The sequence below is a fragment of the Arachis hypogaea genome, chromosome 15, assembly GCF_003086295.3.
Source record: "Arachis hypogaea cultivar Tifrunner chromosome 15, arahy.Tifrunner.gnm2.J5K5, whole genome shotgun sequence".
NCBI lineage: Eukaryota > Viridiplantae > Streptophyta > Magnoliopsida > Fabales > Fabaceae > Arachis > Arachis hypogaea.
The window spans coordinates 125,238,260-125,253,840 of NC_092050.1; the positions used below are offsets into that span (position 1 = coordinate 125,238,260).

General features: G+C 37.4%; 1 protein-coding gene across 1 annotated transcript; it reads left to right on the forward strand.

Moving 5' to 3' along the window:
- On the forward strand, positions 1-12,346 carry LOC112750598 (E3 ubiquitin protein ligase RIE1). The gene is made up of 5 exons (XM_025799391.3): positions 1-888; positions 5,828-5,947; positions 6,626-6,758; positions 6,851-7,009; positions 11,755-12,346. Exons 1-5 carry the CDS (start codon positions 374-376, stop codon positions 11,914-11,916), a joined length of 1,089 nt encoding a protein of 362 aa, XP_025655176.1. The 5' UTR covers positions 1-373; the 3' UTR covers positions 11,917-12,346.
- Positions 12,347-15,581: the final 3,235 nt, after the last annotated feature.

Sequence of the window (15,581 nt, forward strand, 5' to 3'; positions counted from 1 at the left end):
GTTTCTTCCGGTTTCCTTTGACTCACCGAGTGAGCTGAAGTTCAAGATCTAACTTCTAAGCATTCCCAAAAGCCCAGCGCTTTCAACAACCGTTTCGACACTTACCAACCATTCAACGCCTCACTTACAAATCCTTTCTCCCCTAATCTCCTTTGTTCCTTTCCCCCTCTTTCGGCACTTCTCCTCTCTGGAATTATAATTCAGTGACCTAGACGCGCACACTACAAATTACTGTATCTTCAATTCCGCCTGGAAAGTGATTTCCCCCACAGTTCCAATATACGCTACTTCCGCTTCGCCTAAATATATAACAATTTCACTCCCATCTCTCCCTTTCAATTTGAATTATGCTATCCGTTTTCTCTCTCTAGCCATGTCATCACAGACAACCGCCAGGGAGGCAGCGGAGCCCCAGGCGCCACTCCTCCGCTCCCGCCACGGGAACTCTGATGCCTCCGCCGCGTCTCGGGCTCCAACCCTCGCGCTTCTGCTGGGCCGAGCCACGGGCCGCCGTGGCCCGTCCATGCTGGTCCGCGAGACTGCAGCGCGGGAGCTGGAGGAGCGGCGGGCCGACTGGGGATACTCGAAGCCGGTCGTGGCGCTCGACATGTCGTGGAACATGGCCTTCGTAGTGGTCTCAGCGGTGATGCTTGCGTGCACCTTGGATGAGCGGCCGAACACGCCGATCCGCCTGTGGATCTTCGGGTATGGGCTGCAGTGCCTGCTGCACGTGGTGCTGGTGTGGCTCGAGTACCGGCGCCGGAACCAAAGGAATTCGCGGCGTCAGCGAAGGACGAGTGGCATAGAAAGCGAGGATGCTGATAGCTTTGAGGATGCCAACGATAGTGACGATGATGATGTTGGTGATGGAAACTCTTCTCACTCCGGGTATGTTTAATTCGTTTGAATTTTATTTCACCGTTGAGGTTTGATTTTGACTTTTAGTAGCAATATTAAACTGATTATTTTATAGATTGGAATTTTCTTTTATTAAGATGTTTGTGTGCTAGTTTTGATTCCGTAAATTGAGATGCAAGGACCTTTTGGGGGAACATGAAAAAGACATAAGCTTTGGAGAAATGAGAATTTGTGTTGGGTATGATGGTTCGGGAATGAGCTAGTGGAATCACGTTTTTGAGAATTTAGTTTATTTTGATGGTATTCTAATTCGACATGGAAATGACAAATGAGAGAGAACAGGGAATGCACATGTTGGTATAGTACTTTAGTTGCTTTGTTCACTTGCCAAGCTTTTCTACTGGTCAACCTAGTTAAATTTTGGGGTTACGATCAAGCTCATTAAGTATGTTATGCTTTGGAATTAAGATAGCCAGATATGTAGTTCACGGGAATGACTTAGTGTGTATTTGATTGAAGTTTACACATGGGAGTTTGAATCAAATTGATTTTTCAATTTTGATTTTGATGAAAAATAAGTGTTAACATTTTATTTTAGATGAAAAATAAATATTTGGATTACATTACTCAAAATTATTTTTAGATGAAAAATTACTGAAAATGACATAAATTTAAATAACTTTTTTATATTATGTTAACATTTTATTTTAGATATTTAAATAAATCTTGTTAATCAATTTATATGTCCTATTTGTTTTTTTCTCTTGAGATTCATTGTTATTCATTATTCTATTAGGGAAAAAAATATAAATTTTAGATATATATGCATAAAGATGTCTCATCAAACAATATTATATTATCTTTGTCTTAAATTTTATATATATACATGAGAATGTTAGTTTTGTAATTTTTCAGTACTCTATTCTAGTACTTTTTTACATAGTACTTTTTTATGTATTACTCTGAATACTCTTTTTAGTACTCGTTTGGGTTATAAATTTTCACTACTTATGATTCTATTATTATTTATGGTTAGTTTTTTTTATTTAATTTGCTCTTTCTAATGGATCAATAATTCATATTATAAAAGAAAATAATAATAAACATAGTATACAAGAACCACATCTATAAAATTGTACAAAGCTAAAATAAAATGTTCCATACAAAAAAGAAACAAAGAACTGTAAATTGATAGAAGAAGAGGACTCATATACAAGAAACCATAAGAACTCCACAAAAAAAGACAATAACATGCATGGGACATCAGAGCACTAAAAAAACAACAAAAAAAAAGAAAAAAGCAACAGCATTCATCATATAAACAAAAGAAATACAATAAAAAATAAGTAAAAATCAAAACATGAAAGAAAGCATGATAAAAAAATTTGAAATATTTACCTTAGTAACTGAAACAAATCTGAGAGTTCTTGATGGAAAAAAATATTGGAACCACAGAGACCACGCAAAAACCAGATGTGAAGTAAGATTGTTCTTTATGCCTCTTTTTAAAGAAGGGAATGAAAGGCAAGATTGGTAGAAAGGAAATAAATTTTCTCAATTAATAGTTCAAAGGTAACAAGTAAGCAAAAGCTAAAACTTTTTGTTTGACGTGAACGTACAAAATCACATCTGTGTTCAGAGGAAAAAAAGTAGTCAAACAAAAAAATGAAGCGTTCGAGAAACTTGGACTTGCTTTTCTATGTTTTAAACACCAAACCAAACACACTCTTAGCAATACAGAGTACAGACACATTAGTGTGATCAAGTGACTGGATAGAGACAAATGGATTTGCTGCTGGAGATAGTGTGACGTGATTAGTTTGGTTGATCAAGATGAGTTAGGGGGCCATGAATAGTGAATTGAACGGGTTTCAATGGAGGTGGGCAGAGTAAGTAATTTTCTATCATGATAATGTGGAGAAAAAAGTGGTGCATAGCAACCTTTCATTGGTTAGAGTCATTTATGAAAAATTTATTTAATATCTTGGTATTTTAACCTATGAACGGCATCTATTTTTGTCAAATTTATCCTTTATTATTCATGGCTTCATAGTTTCTATGAATATTTGACTATTTGTTACGTGTGTGTTTTTTTAAGCCTACACCTAGTTGCATTTGATGAAAGTGAAGTTGGCAAAAATTCACCATACTTGTGATCTACCATAACATATGCATGTGATATGTCAGCACATCTTGTTTTTGTTCTATATGGTTTGGCGTGAGAAGATACATGTCAACACTAGCCACTAGCCACCTACACCAATTCAGGCAGGGTATGCAGCTGATGCCATTATATACATACTTTATGTAGAGCCCCATTTCATTAGCTTGTGTATGTTGTTGTTCAACAATGCCTTTTTGATGATGAGTACATGAGCAAATAAATCTATGAATAATGCCTAAATCTTACGGTAGGTAAGTGGGCAAACACACCCACCCCTGCAAAGAATGAGAGGGAATAGAATAGAAAAGATGAACAGAAAAGAAATCTGTATGAAGTTTTGAATAAATGTAATTTGTTTGATGGAGTGCAAAGCAACCATGGCCTAAAATGCATTTGAAAATGCCAACTGTTTTGTTAATATTTTTTGGTTCAATAAATAAGGATAAAGTTTTAGTAAAGAAGCATGTATACAACAACAAAAACAATAACATTAGTCTTGTCCCACTAGGTGGGGTCGACTACATGAATCAAACGACGCCATTGAGCTCTATCATGTATCATGTCAATAGAAAGACCGTTTACATGTAGATCTCGTTTGACCACCTCATGCTCTTAGGTCTTCCTCTGCCTTTCACCCTTTATCCACCTTCCATCTCATCCACCCTCCTGATTGGGTGTTCTGTCGGTCTTCTTCTCACATGTTCGAACCATCTGAGACGCAATTCTACCATCTTTTCCACAATAGATGCTACTCCAACTCTTTATCTCTTATATCTTCATTCTTTATTCTATCCAATTGGGTATGACCACTTATCAATCTCAACATCTTTATCTCTGCAACACTTAGTTTATGTTCGTACTTCCCTTTGGCCACCCAACACTCTGTACCATAAAGTATAGCCGGTCTGATAGCAGTGCGATAGAATTTACTTTGTAAGTTTTAAAGGCACTTTTTTGTCACATAAAAACCAGACGCATTCCGCCATTTTGACCAACCTGCTTGGATCCTATGATTTACATCCTGTTCAATCTATCTATTATCCTATATGATGCACTCAAGATACTTAAAATTCTTAACTTTCCGTAGGATGTTATCTCCAATCTTCACCTCTATATTAGGGTTTTTCCTTCGCAGGCTGAACTTACATTCCATATATTCCGTCTTGCTCCGGCTTATGCGTAGCCCAAACACTTCGAGAGCTTCTCTCCATAACTCCAACTTCTTATTTAGGTCTTCCGTTGACTCTCCCATAAGGACGATATCATCGGCAAAAAGCATGCACCATGGTACAGGCTCTTGAATATGCTCTGTGAGTATTTCCAAGATTAATGTGAAAATGTATGGACTTAAGGATGATCCCTAGTGTAATCCTATACTAATAGGAAATTCCTCTGTCACAGCATCTTGAGTCTTCACACTAGTTGTACCCCCATCATACATGTTTTTAAATGCACAAATATATGCGATCCTTACTCTCTTTTCTAAAACTTTCCATAAGATCTCCCTTGGCACCCTATCGTACGCTTTTTCCAAGTCAATAAACACTATATGTAGATCTTTTTTATTACTACGATACCTCTCTATCATCCTTCTTAGTAGGTATATCTCTTCAGTGTCAAGAAGCATGTATAGTATTGATAAAAAGGAGCATGCAATTAATCCCCTTGGATTTATCCTATGTATACAGTTTATACCCCAAACATCCAACATCTGTAATTCAATCCTCTCCCATAAAAATCCACTATTGTGTTTCACATGACCACTTGAAAATGTAAAATTTCCCCTTGAGAAAAACAATCTAAAGCACACGTGATGTCTTCCCCATTTTTCTTCATGGCAAAACTATGTTTGTAAAACTAGAAAGTAATCGCTGGTCTTGCCTAGACGACAAACCAAACAGATCCATAGTTGTTTTATTACAAGATTGCAGCCTGATTGCATATTCGCAATAGACATTTGACAACCTCCTGATGAGGGTGTACTAATATACACTTATTCATAATCTGCATGGTTTATAGGATTTGGGGTTTGCTAAGTACATTTATGCTGTGACGTAACTGTTGAAGCTGGAGCTGATATAGGAGTCCTTGCCAGTTGTTTTATTTTGTAGAGTAACTGAAGTGTGAAATGAAGTGTCATCCTTGTGTGTTTGAATTAATTGCAGCATATGATTGATTGAGAGGGGATCCATATGTTAATGGATTTTCACTGTTTTTGATCATGTGCAATGTTATTAATATATTTGGATTTTACAATGACTTTTGGTTTGTTTATTATTACTTACATATGATATATGATAGGATGAGTGTAATTATTGTCTGGTTGATCAAAGATAAATTTCTTCAATTTTAAATATAGGAGTGCAATACATTTTCAGTAGTTTCTTATGCAAACCATTGGAGCACGACATCAGAAAAGCTAGCTATTGTGATTGGAGTGTCCAAGACCTTATAAACCTCCCATCGGAATCCCATACTTGACTCAAGTCCCATACCTTGCAGTTGAATCCTAACATTTTCCCTCTTATATTAGGTTAATTAGTATTTGCATAGATTTCAGGTTTATGTTGTACCAGCATTAATTAATTAACATGTGATGGTAAAACTACTAACTATGCTGCTGAAGGATTTAACATGCTAGAGTAAACCTCAAAGGTTTCTTGGCATTGTGTAGACATGACATTGATTGTATTACTGTAGTATTGGTGGTTGAATAAGAATCTGTCTTATTGATATTATCATTTACTTGTTTGGATTGCATTAGGTAATTAAGATTTTCAGATATTTTGTTTATCTTCAAAGCAGATTCACAAAACGATGTGAGTCGTTTAATACGGGGATTTCATTCCTTTGGTGGATAGTGGGCTTTTACTGGGTTGTCTCTGGTGGTGATATACTTCTGCAAGATGCCCCACGCTTATACTGGTGAGTCTTGTTTGGTAACTTTTTGAGTAAGAATAATATTTTTATGATCGTTCTAATGTCTTGATATTCTATAATTTCTATCTACTAAAAATTCAATGGTTTGATATTCTCATATGATTAACATGTGGATTCACAGACATACAAGTGATAAATAAGATTTTTTTGTTTTTATTTTATGCTTAACACATTACTTCTATGTGCCAAGAGATATATTTTAATCTGAAATGCAGATAGAAGAACCTGGTTTTTATTAAAGATTTGTGGGAAAAATCCTTTGTGGTATATTAGGAATCAGTCATTCCTTTTGATATTGATTTGTGATTTTTAATATAGTCATTAAACCTTGACAAGTTAAACAAGGTCAAATGGATATTGTTCACTTCTCTGGAGGGATTTCTATTTTCTGCTGTGCATATCTTCAATTTGGTCCTCCATTTATTAAACTATCAATTATGGTCTGATGTGGGGCTTAAAAGGATGAAACTAATGACATGGCATTAACTACCGTTTACCTACCAATTTGATGCTGCTAATACAGGGAAGTTAATCAATTTCTGTTCCTTTGGAGGACCGAAAGGAACTTCTCCGTTATTTCTTTCTATTTCATAGACTGCGTGATGAATTCTGTGTAGGTTGTTCATAATGATGTAAGGATATATTTGTTTTTGAATTTTACAGGTTGGCTGTTGTGTTTTTGGCATTTGACGTCTTCTTTGCTATCTTTTGTGTTGTTTTGGCATGCTTAATTGGCATTGCCCTCTGTTGTTGTTTGCCTTGCATCATTGCTATTCTCTATGCTGTTGCAGGACAGGTATGAACAAAATTCTTTGACACTGACTGGCAGAAAATTTTAAATTTGTGTGTGTTCTAATTTTTCTAATGGTCTTATTTTGGGATACATAGGAAGGTGCGTCAGAAGCAGATCTCAGTATAATTCCAAAATACAGATTTGAAATTTTAAGCAATGAGGAAAAGCCTACTGGGGGAGCTGGAAGAATGGTTCCCATTGAAACCAGTAGTGGATATGTTGCAAACGAACGGACACTTTTGCCTGAGGATGCGGTATGTTTACTGAAACACTATTATTAATTCATATTTGTCTTGTGTAGTTCAGATTATGACTTGTGAAAAAGAAATGGAAGGTTCTATAAGTTTTTTTATGTTTATGAATATGCATAAAGATCTTTGCATAAGTGCTATGTTTTTATGTCAGTTTGGTTACCTGAAAAGGAGAAAATCAATAAATTATATGTCCTCATTTGAATGCTGACTTTGGAATTGCCAACATCATATAGTAGGTTTGAAATCTTATTTCATTTTGATTTTTTTGAGGGGAATATGTAGTTGTGTATTCCCCTTCCAAAATGAATTTATTAAGAGTTTTGAGAGGAGAGAATTCAGATAGACAGAGAAGTTTAAGAAATGTGTAATGTGTATTATGACTGAGTTTATGTAAGGTTCTCTGGTATCACCGAAGGATAGAGAGAGTGTAGAAAAGCAGTAGTATGAATAGTCACGAATAACAAGAATAGAAGTAGTGTGAGGAATCACTGGAGAGGAAGTATCAATGTGATAGTCCCAAACCAGTGAATAAGTATATTGAGTAAGGGTGTATGACTGTAACAGAAATGATGTTTGGCATTTGAGAGGCCAATTCTCTCCACAATTCTCACTTTAGTCTTTTCCTACCTAAAACCAATGCTCCTCACTTCCTATTTATATCTCTCTCCTCCTATATGTATATTTAAAAGGAGTAATTTCTCTATGTTGCCGCTGAACTTCTTGGCTGTCGGAGTTTGTCACAGTTTAGCACTGAGCTATGCTTAAATACAAGGATGTAAATAATCCTTTCTATCTATAGTTAGTTATGACAGCTGTTAGGTAGTTAGTCTGTCCTATTCTAGCTGGCTCAGCGGTAATAACTAACAGCATCTAATATCTTCTCTTTAGGCTTTACTATCACTTATATAAGTCACTCTTATGCCCCCTGAAATTGGGCTCTCTACATCTCCAAAAATCTGTTACAAGTAGTTTATTACTTAAGCTCAAAAACTTTGTTTAAGACACTGCCTTCCATTACTCTCTCTCTCACAAAGAAGATTAAATTTCATGTGTTTTGTCCTATTGTGCAAAAACGGAATGTGTGCTAACATAATAGCACTGAGATTATCACAATACACCACCAGCCTTGTAGCAGGAACACTAAAGACGGAATCCGTATCAATTCTGTGGTGAGATCAACCATACTCCTGTATTTTGCCTAGGTACTCAATCCTGCCACTGTCGTTTGCTTCCAGGATCACCACAAAATAATGTTTGGTCCTCAGTATACTCATGCACCAGATGCTGACCTCCTACCAATCACATTGTTGCCTAATCTGCATCGCAATACCTTCTTAAATTCAGATGTTTGAGATCTATCCCTGATCTAAGTGTAATGCCTGGACCTCAAGTGCCAACTAGGTATCTCAAAATCCTATTCACTTCCAATGGTTTTCCTGTGACAAGCTTTGTTCACACTAAAAAGATATCTGAGACCTAGTGACTGTCTCGTATTATAAGGGACCCACAATAGACCCATATAAGGTGGGATCACTGCCATTATGAGACAATTTGAGGCTTGAAGCCATTAGTGTGGAAATATCCTTTGCCTTTTCCGTATTGCTCCTTTGGATAGGTAGCCAAAATGTACTTCTGCCGAGACAGAAATAGTCAGCCATCTTGGAGTCTTTAAACTTCAATTCCCCAAAAGTAGTGTAGGGCATCTAAATCATTGAGTACAAAAATTGTTGTACAAAGTAGCAATGAGCCTTTGATTGTCAGAGAGAGAGGAGCCATTGATGATTATATCATCCATGTACACTAGGATGCAAGTGACAAGAGAGGGAGAGGTCACATGTAGCACTATTGAACCCCAAATTCCTTCGAGAAGCTTTGAGTGTCTCAAACTATGCCTAAGGAGCCTATTTTAACCCAGAAAAGTTCATTTAGAAAAGTGTAAAGCAAATTCATTTATTTTTTATTTTTTTACTTTTTATGTTTTAGAAAAGCGAAGCAAACACAACCGAAGACCTTAAACTGTGAGTAATCCAGCTTCTTGTTAAACAATCACTCAGGAGAGGGGCATTGTCGTGTGCAGGGTGGCAGTCTATTTATTGTGTGTGCTAGTAATGGCCACAGGCTCATCGTAAAATGGTAGAGGCTTTAGGGCATGTGCTAGCTAAGTGAAGGTAGTTTGTTACATACCTTGGAGTTGTAACAGAGGAAGGAGAACCTTCTTAGGGTTCCATTACTAAGAGAGGGAAATATACCTATGACATATAGCTAGAGCAGAAGGGAAAAGAGAGTGAAAGAGACTAAGGAGGAGCCTATTGACGTAACAGAATTACCACATGGCGAGGATAGTGGGAAACGTGTAAGATCCAATCATTCTGATAGTGATGAGATATGAAAGAGGGGGATATAAAACCCCGATTGGTTAGTAAATACATAAAAGACAATATTTTTTACTTGTTTGGTAAGTAAGTACATAAAAGAACATACAAATATGTCATATCAATGTGACAATATTACCCTTATGCAAACCACCACCACCACTTCATCACCACCATCTCAACCCAAATCACCACCTTAAAAACTCTTAGCCTAATCTCAAATTCAATCAAACAAATTAAAACAACACAAATCATTCTAAAAAACATTAATCAATAAATTAATAAAAAATATATAAATATATTTTTATTATTTTTAAAGAAAAAGAAAACCAGAACTAGAGGGAGCAGCGACAGGGAAGAAAGGAGGAGGTGGAGGAAGACAACATCAGGAAGAGAGGAAGAGGTGGAGGAAGATGACATCATGAAGAGTAGCTAAGCTAGAGGAAGATGACATCAGGAGGCAGTTGCGGAGGCTCAGCCAGATCGAGAGAGGGAGAGGGAGGCACGACACATCTGGAAGGTTGGAGTGAAGGCAGATCAAGAAAGGGGAAGGCAACAGATCTGGAAGGCAAAGGCAGACTAAGGTGAAAAGAAGAGAGGAGGTGAAGATGGAGTAAAGGCAGCAACGACGAAGGCGAAGAGGAGCGGTGACAGTATAGGCATAAGGGAGAGAGGGAGGAGGTGGGAGTGAGGGAGAGGGGAGAAGAACAAACTGGAAATATAGGGACAAATGTGGAAGGACACTGAAACATGTATTTTGTATGCATTGTGTGTTAGCATGTCTATAAAAGTTTTGTCTCAGCAAACAAACAGTGGACATGTGCCACAGTGTCCATGACTCTGCCAAACATGGATACTATCGAACACTACCTAAGGATTTTAGTGTGGATGAAGGAGGGGCTAAAACTGGGAGTGGGGGTAACTGAGCTGAAGCTGCTGTGGCTAAAACTAGTGTGACGGTGGGCCATAAAGCTCATGGGGTATGGAAATTGTCTAATGAGGAATGGGTTGAGATGCAGAAGAAAAGGTTGTGCTTTAGCTGCAGTGACAAATTGGGCCCATAATGCACTTGCCAACTCAAGACACCATCAGGTGTTTGTTGTTGGTAGAAGGAGAGGAGAGGCAATTGGAGGAGGAAGAGGAAGACTTGGGACCTGTGTTAGAGGAGGTGGATGTTAAAGAAATGATGCTTCACTTTTCCTCTTATAGTATTGACGATTAACCACAATTTGGGGCAGGAGGTACTAGTTCTAGTAGATTCAGGGGATGAAGCTAACTTCATTCCCACAAGGTAGCAAAGAAGTTTTATCTTACCATGAGAAGGTTAAGACTTTTTAGAGTGGAATTAGGGCATGGTTCCATAGAGAAAGGGGGTAGGCAGATGTGAAGATGTGGTGGTGATGGTGCAGGGAATCCCAACCCAACAATTTTTTTTGTCGAGTTAGTGGAGGTTGGAACTATTTCAACATGCTGGTTGGGTGGCAAGTTTGGGGAAATATGAAGGGAAACATACATGGATGGCTCTTAAGTCATGGAGGGAAGGAGTTTTCATTGGAACGGAGATCCCACCTAGAGTAGGAGTAAGGCTATGTGGAAAGCAGCTCTGAGTGCCCTTAAAATCCAAGAGAGCTATCTTATAACATCATTTCAGACTTAAGTTCCCAATGATGAGGCCCTGATTCTGTCGCATTAAGTGCAGCAGCTACTGCAGCTATTGGATGACTTATTCCAAGTCCCAGAAGGACTCCTTCCAACTCATGAGCATGGCCATGCTATTGTTCTTGAAGAGGGTGTCAATATTCCTCGAATTTGCCCATATAGGTAACCCCTGCCATCCGAAAAAATGATATAGAAAAGATAGTTGATGGATGCTAAAATCTGTGTTACAAGGGCTAGTACAAGTCCTTTTTAGACCTGTTATTTTAGTTAAAGAAAAATGATTATAGATGGAGGTTCAGTTGATGATAGGGCTTTGAACAAAATCACAATATTGGAGTTTCTAATTCTGGTTATTTGTGAATTGTTGGATTAGATTGGTGGGGCTCAAATTTTCTCCAACCTAGATTTAAAATCTGGATATCATCATATTTGAATGAACGAAGAACACACTCCCAAGACGAAATTTCGGACTCATGAGGGGCAGTATTAATTCTGAGCCCTGATGAACATGGTGCTAAGAGGAACTTTGTTGAAGATGTTGCCCTGAACTCTTCGGTTTTTACGTTTACCATACCATAAATTGTCTCTCTGGAAAAAAAGAAAAATCGCTTAACATAGAATTGAGCATTTCATTCATCAATATAAAGAAACATAGTCTGCTAAGGTTTAACACTATTTTCAGTTGAGTTTATTTATGCTTGTTTTGTTTTCCAGGAATGTTGCATATGCCTTTGTCCTTACGAGGATGGAACAGAGCTCCATGCTCTTCCGTGCAATCATCATTTTCATTCTTTATGCATAGTGAAATGGCTAAAGATGAATGCAACTTGTCCTCTTTGCAAGTACAATATTCTCAAAGGAAATGAACAAGTGTGATGAAAAGTAAAAGCCCTACTCTGTTTCCACGGCTGTTGTCTATATGTATACATAATTGCCGGAGACGAAATCGTTGACCTCCCCCGTTGCGCGGCTGTGATCATTGTTCTGGTGTAATGGTTCTGTAAAGGTTTATGAAAGCACAGCAATGTAGGGCATTTATATATGTATAAGCTAGCAAATTTGGTGAATCTAGTGTCATCTGTTAGGTCATTTGAAAGTTGTCCTCTGTCTAATTTGTTCGTATGGGAGCAATGGAAATGAGGCGGTAGTTTGAAGTTATCCTTAGTGTATCTTGTGGAACGTTGGTTAGTTTTCTGGCAAAAGAATCCTTCATTAAGAAATCCTTCATTTGCTACAGGTTGTGAATAACGTCTTCACTGCATTAAGAAATTAAGTTATTTTATCTTATTGAAGTTTTTATCATCAATGCATGGGATGGTCTATTTTTTTTTTTTTTTTAATTACAAGAAGAGTACATGAAGGTTTACTTTAACATATTCATATAGAAATGCAAGGGAAAGACAACGTATATGAAAGTGACACTATTCAAATAAGAGTGGTTTATCACTTTCTTAAGTAGGCAAAAATTTAAATGAAATGTTATTTCACCAACAAAATATTGTTTTTGCCAACTGCCAACCAAGATACGCATACATACGCTAACATACAATGTCTGATTTGCCCTTTGTGGTGGAGAGCGAAGTAACCCGGAGTTAAATCCCAAAATGGTCTCTGAGATTGGTGTCATGTACTAAAATTGTCTTTGAGATTCTAATTGCACCAATTACATCCTTGCGATTGAAAAAAAATTGCACCATATTAGTCCCTGACCCATTTTCTATTAACGACGTGATGACATGGCATGATGATGTGGACTGTAAGTGACACGTGTCACTTCATGATTTGGCCACGTGTAATGATGTGATGATGTGGTGACTAGTGACATGTGGCATGCTGACGTGGATGGTTGTGCCACGTGTCACAATGTTATTTGGCCACATGCCTGTTTGTGCCACATGTCGCAATAGTATTCATCCACGTGTCATCTATTATGTCATCGTTGTATATACACCAAATTAGTCCCTCATTTTGCATTAAGTGACTCATTTTAGTCCTTGAAATTGAATGTGTGCACCAAACTAGTCCCTTAACCAATTTTTTCTCATTTTTTTAAAATTTAAAATTTTAATATCTTGGATACACTAATTTCAATTCTATTTTTTCATATATCGTTTAAATACAAGTGCTTTCATAAAAATTTTTAAGATTGTAGTTTTAATTATATAATTTTTTAATAATTTAACATTGGTAAATTTTGTAATATATAAGTATGTTATTATAAAAAAAATAATTATATGATTGATTAGACACATTTTTTTTTCATAAAAAATGTGTTTTTAACAAGAAATTAATAATTAAAATAAACATTTTTTTTCTTATGAAATACACGTTTTCGTTATGTGCAAATGAGCTAGATCGAAGGCACTTCAAGCACCCTCACTACCATCTTTGATCTCTGCAGTCTAGACGAAAGAGGTCGGAGATGGTAATGAGGGAAGGTTGAAATGTCTTCACGTCAACTCCAAGACGGCGGTTATTAGGGGTATTCGCAAGAAAAAAATATTTTATAAAAGTACTGAAAGAGGTCGGAGATGGTAGTGAAGGTGCTTGAAAAGCCTTCACGTCAACTCCAAGTCGGCGGTTAGGGTATTGCAAGAGAAAAAATATTTTATAAAAACACTTTTATTTGAAGAACATGTGAAAAAATAGAATTAAAATTAATGCATTCAAAAATATTGAGAATTTTGAATTTATAGAAAAAAAATGAGAAAAAACTGGTGAAAGGACTAGTTTGGTGCACGACATTCAATTTCAGGGACTAAAATGAGTCACTTAATGCAAAGTGAGGGACTAATTTGGTGCATCTACAACGATGACATAATGGATGACACATGGACGAATACTGTTGCGACACGTGGCACAAACGGACAAGTGGCACAACCATCCACGTCAGCATGCCGCGTGTCACTAGTAACCACATCATCATACCATTACACGTGGCCAAATCATGAAGCGGCACGTGCCACTTACAATCCACGTCATCATGCCATGTCATCATGTCGTTAATGGAATATGAGTCAGGGACTAATATGGTGCACTTTTTTCAATCTAAGGAATGTAATTAGTGCAATTGGAATCTCAAGGACGATTTTAGTGCATGACGCCAATCTTAGGGACCATTTTGGGATTTAACTCAAGTAACCCGTGCCTATCCCGTTGGATTGAAACTCCCTCTCTCTCTCTCTCTCTCTCTCTCTCTCTCAATGTTGCGACTTGCGTCATTGTTCAAAAAAGAATTCAAAAGCTTTTAATGTTAATTGCCGACCCTAAACCGTCTCAAATCACAACTAATCACCTTTGCTTCCTCCGGGTCGTGTAGACAGTGATCGGAGTTTGGTTTGACTTTCCTGTTTTTGCATTGCTGTCAGGTTGTCTGTGATACTGTCCACGGGCCGTAAGAGAGTTTGTTGAAGGATTCCACGGGGTTGTGAAAGTATCTTTGTTGCTGTTGCCAACTGGTCGGTGAAGTGTCCACGGGATTTGCTGTGTGAGTGTCCACAGCCTGCGAGAAAACTTTGTTGAGGGAATACACGGGCCGTGAATAAGGGGTCAAGCATCAACATTGGCCGTGCAAGAGCTTCTGCGACTAGAAGATTGTTGGTGGTTAATGGTATGTTTTTTTTTGTAGAAGTTTCAAGTTTTGGTGGATTGTTGTTTACACATGGCACCAAAAAAACATATTCAGAGGAATGATGACGGAAGAGGTAAATGTATTTTTTTCCCAACAGGCTGGATTATTGCTTCAACTTTTGGATTGATTTTACTAGAAAAATTTTTAAAGCAATTCATTTTTCATTATGTGGAATGCAGATGGGTAAAGTAGTTTTGTTTCATCTCATGATTCAGGGCATTTAGAGGAAGCTGCAGGAAGTAAGCATGCAGAGGTGAGTAAAAGTCTCAATTACATAACACTGTATTTGCATTTTTTGCATGATGTGGTGTTGATAAATTTCTTTAGTTATTAGTACACGTTGATGACTAGGTGCTTCCCACTTCGGATGATACTGGTGAACAATAATCTGAGCACCAAGCAGAGGGATGTTGTGAAAGAAATGGGATTTGATGCCATGCTTTCTCTAGATGTCAAAAGAATGGATCTGTAGTTATTACTCCACATTGTGGAGTCTTTTATCTGCCGAAAAATGTGCATCGAAACCAAGTCATTCACAATCCCGGTCAGAGTTGGTGATGTTTATCAAGTTTTTGGCTTTTCACGTGAGGGTAAGAATTTCTTTTTGCTATATGAATTTTGTTATTTGGAGTCATATAATAGGATAGCTGTGAAATGTTCTTTTGGCGTTTAAGAGCATGACATCTTTGTTGTGGATCGACATGTCCTGTTGTTCCAAAATTCAAACACTTGAACCCGACAGAGAAGGCTGAGTTGCAAGAGTTTAAGCATCTTGATATTCCTATTCTAGGCCAGATCATACAGGAAGCAGGGGTGGATGATCGGTGGAGCCGTGCTTATTTGTTGTATACACTTGGAGCCTTTCTGTGCCCGACAAACAGGAACAAGCCAAGCACCGAATTTTTGGGAG

Bases quoted from the DNA above. Each gene is read 5' to 3' on its own strand.
- LOC112750598 (XM_025799391.3), top strand. From the start codon at position 374: ATGTCATCACAGACAACCGCCAGGGAGGCAGCGGAGCCCCAGGCGCCA. The intron at 5,948-6,625 runs GTGAGTCTTGTT...TGAATTTTACAG, and splicing joins GATGCCCCACGCTTATACTG to GTTGGCTGTTGTGTTTTTGG. The intron at 7,010-11,754 runs GTATGTTTACTG...TTTGTTTTCCAG, and splicing joins CACTTTTGCCTGAGGATGCG to GAATGTTGCATATGCCTTTG.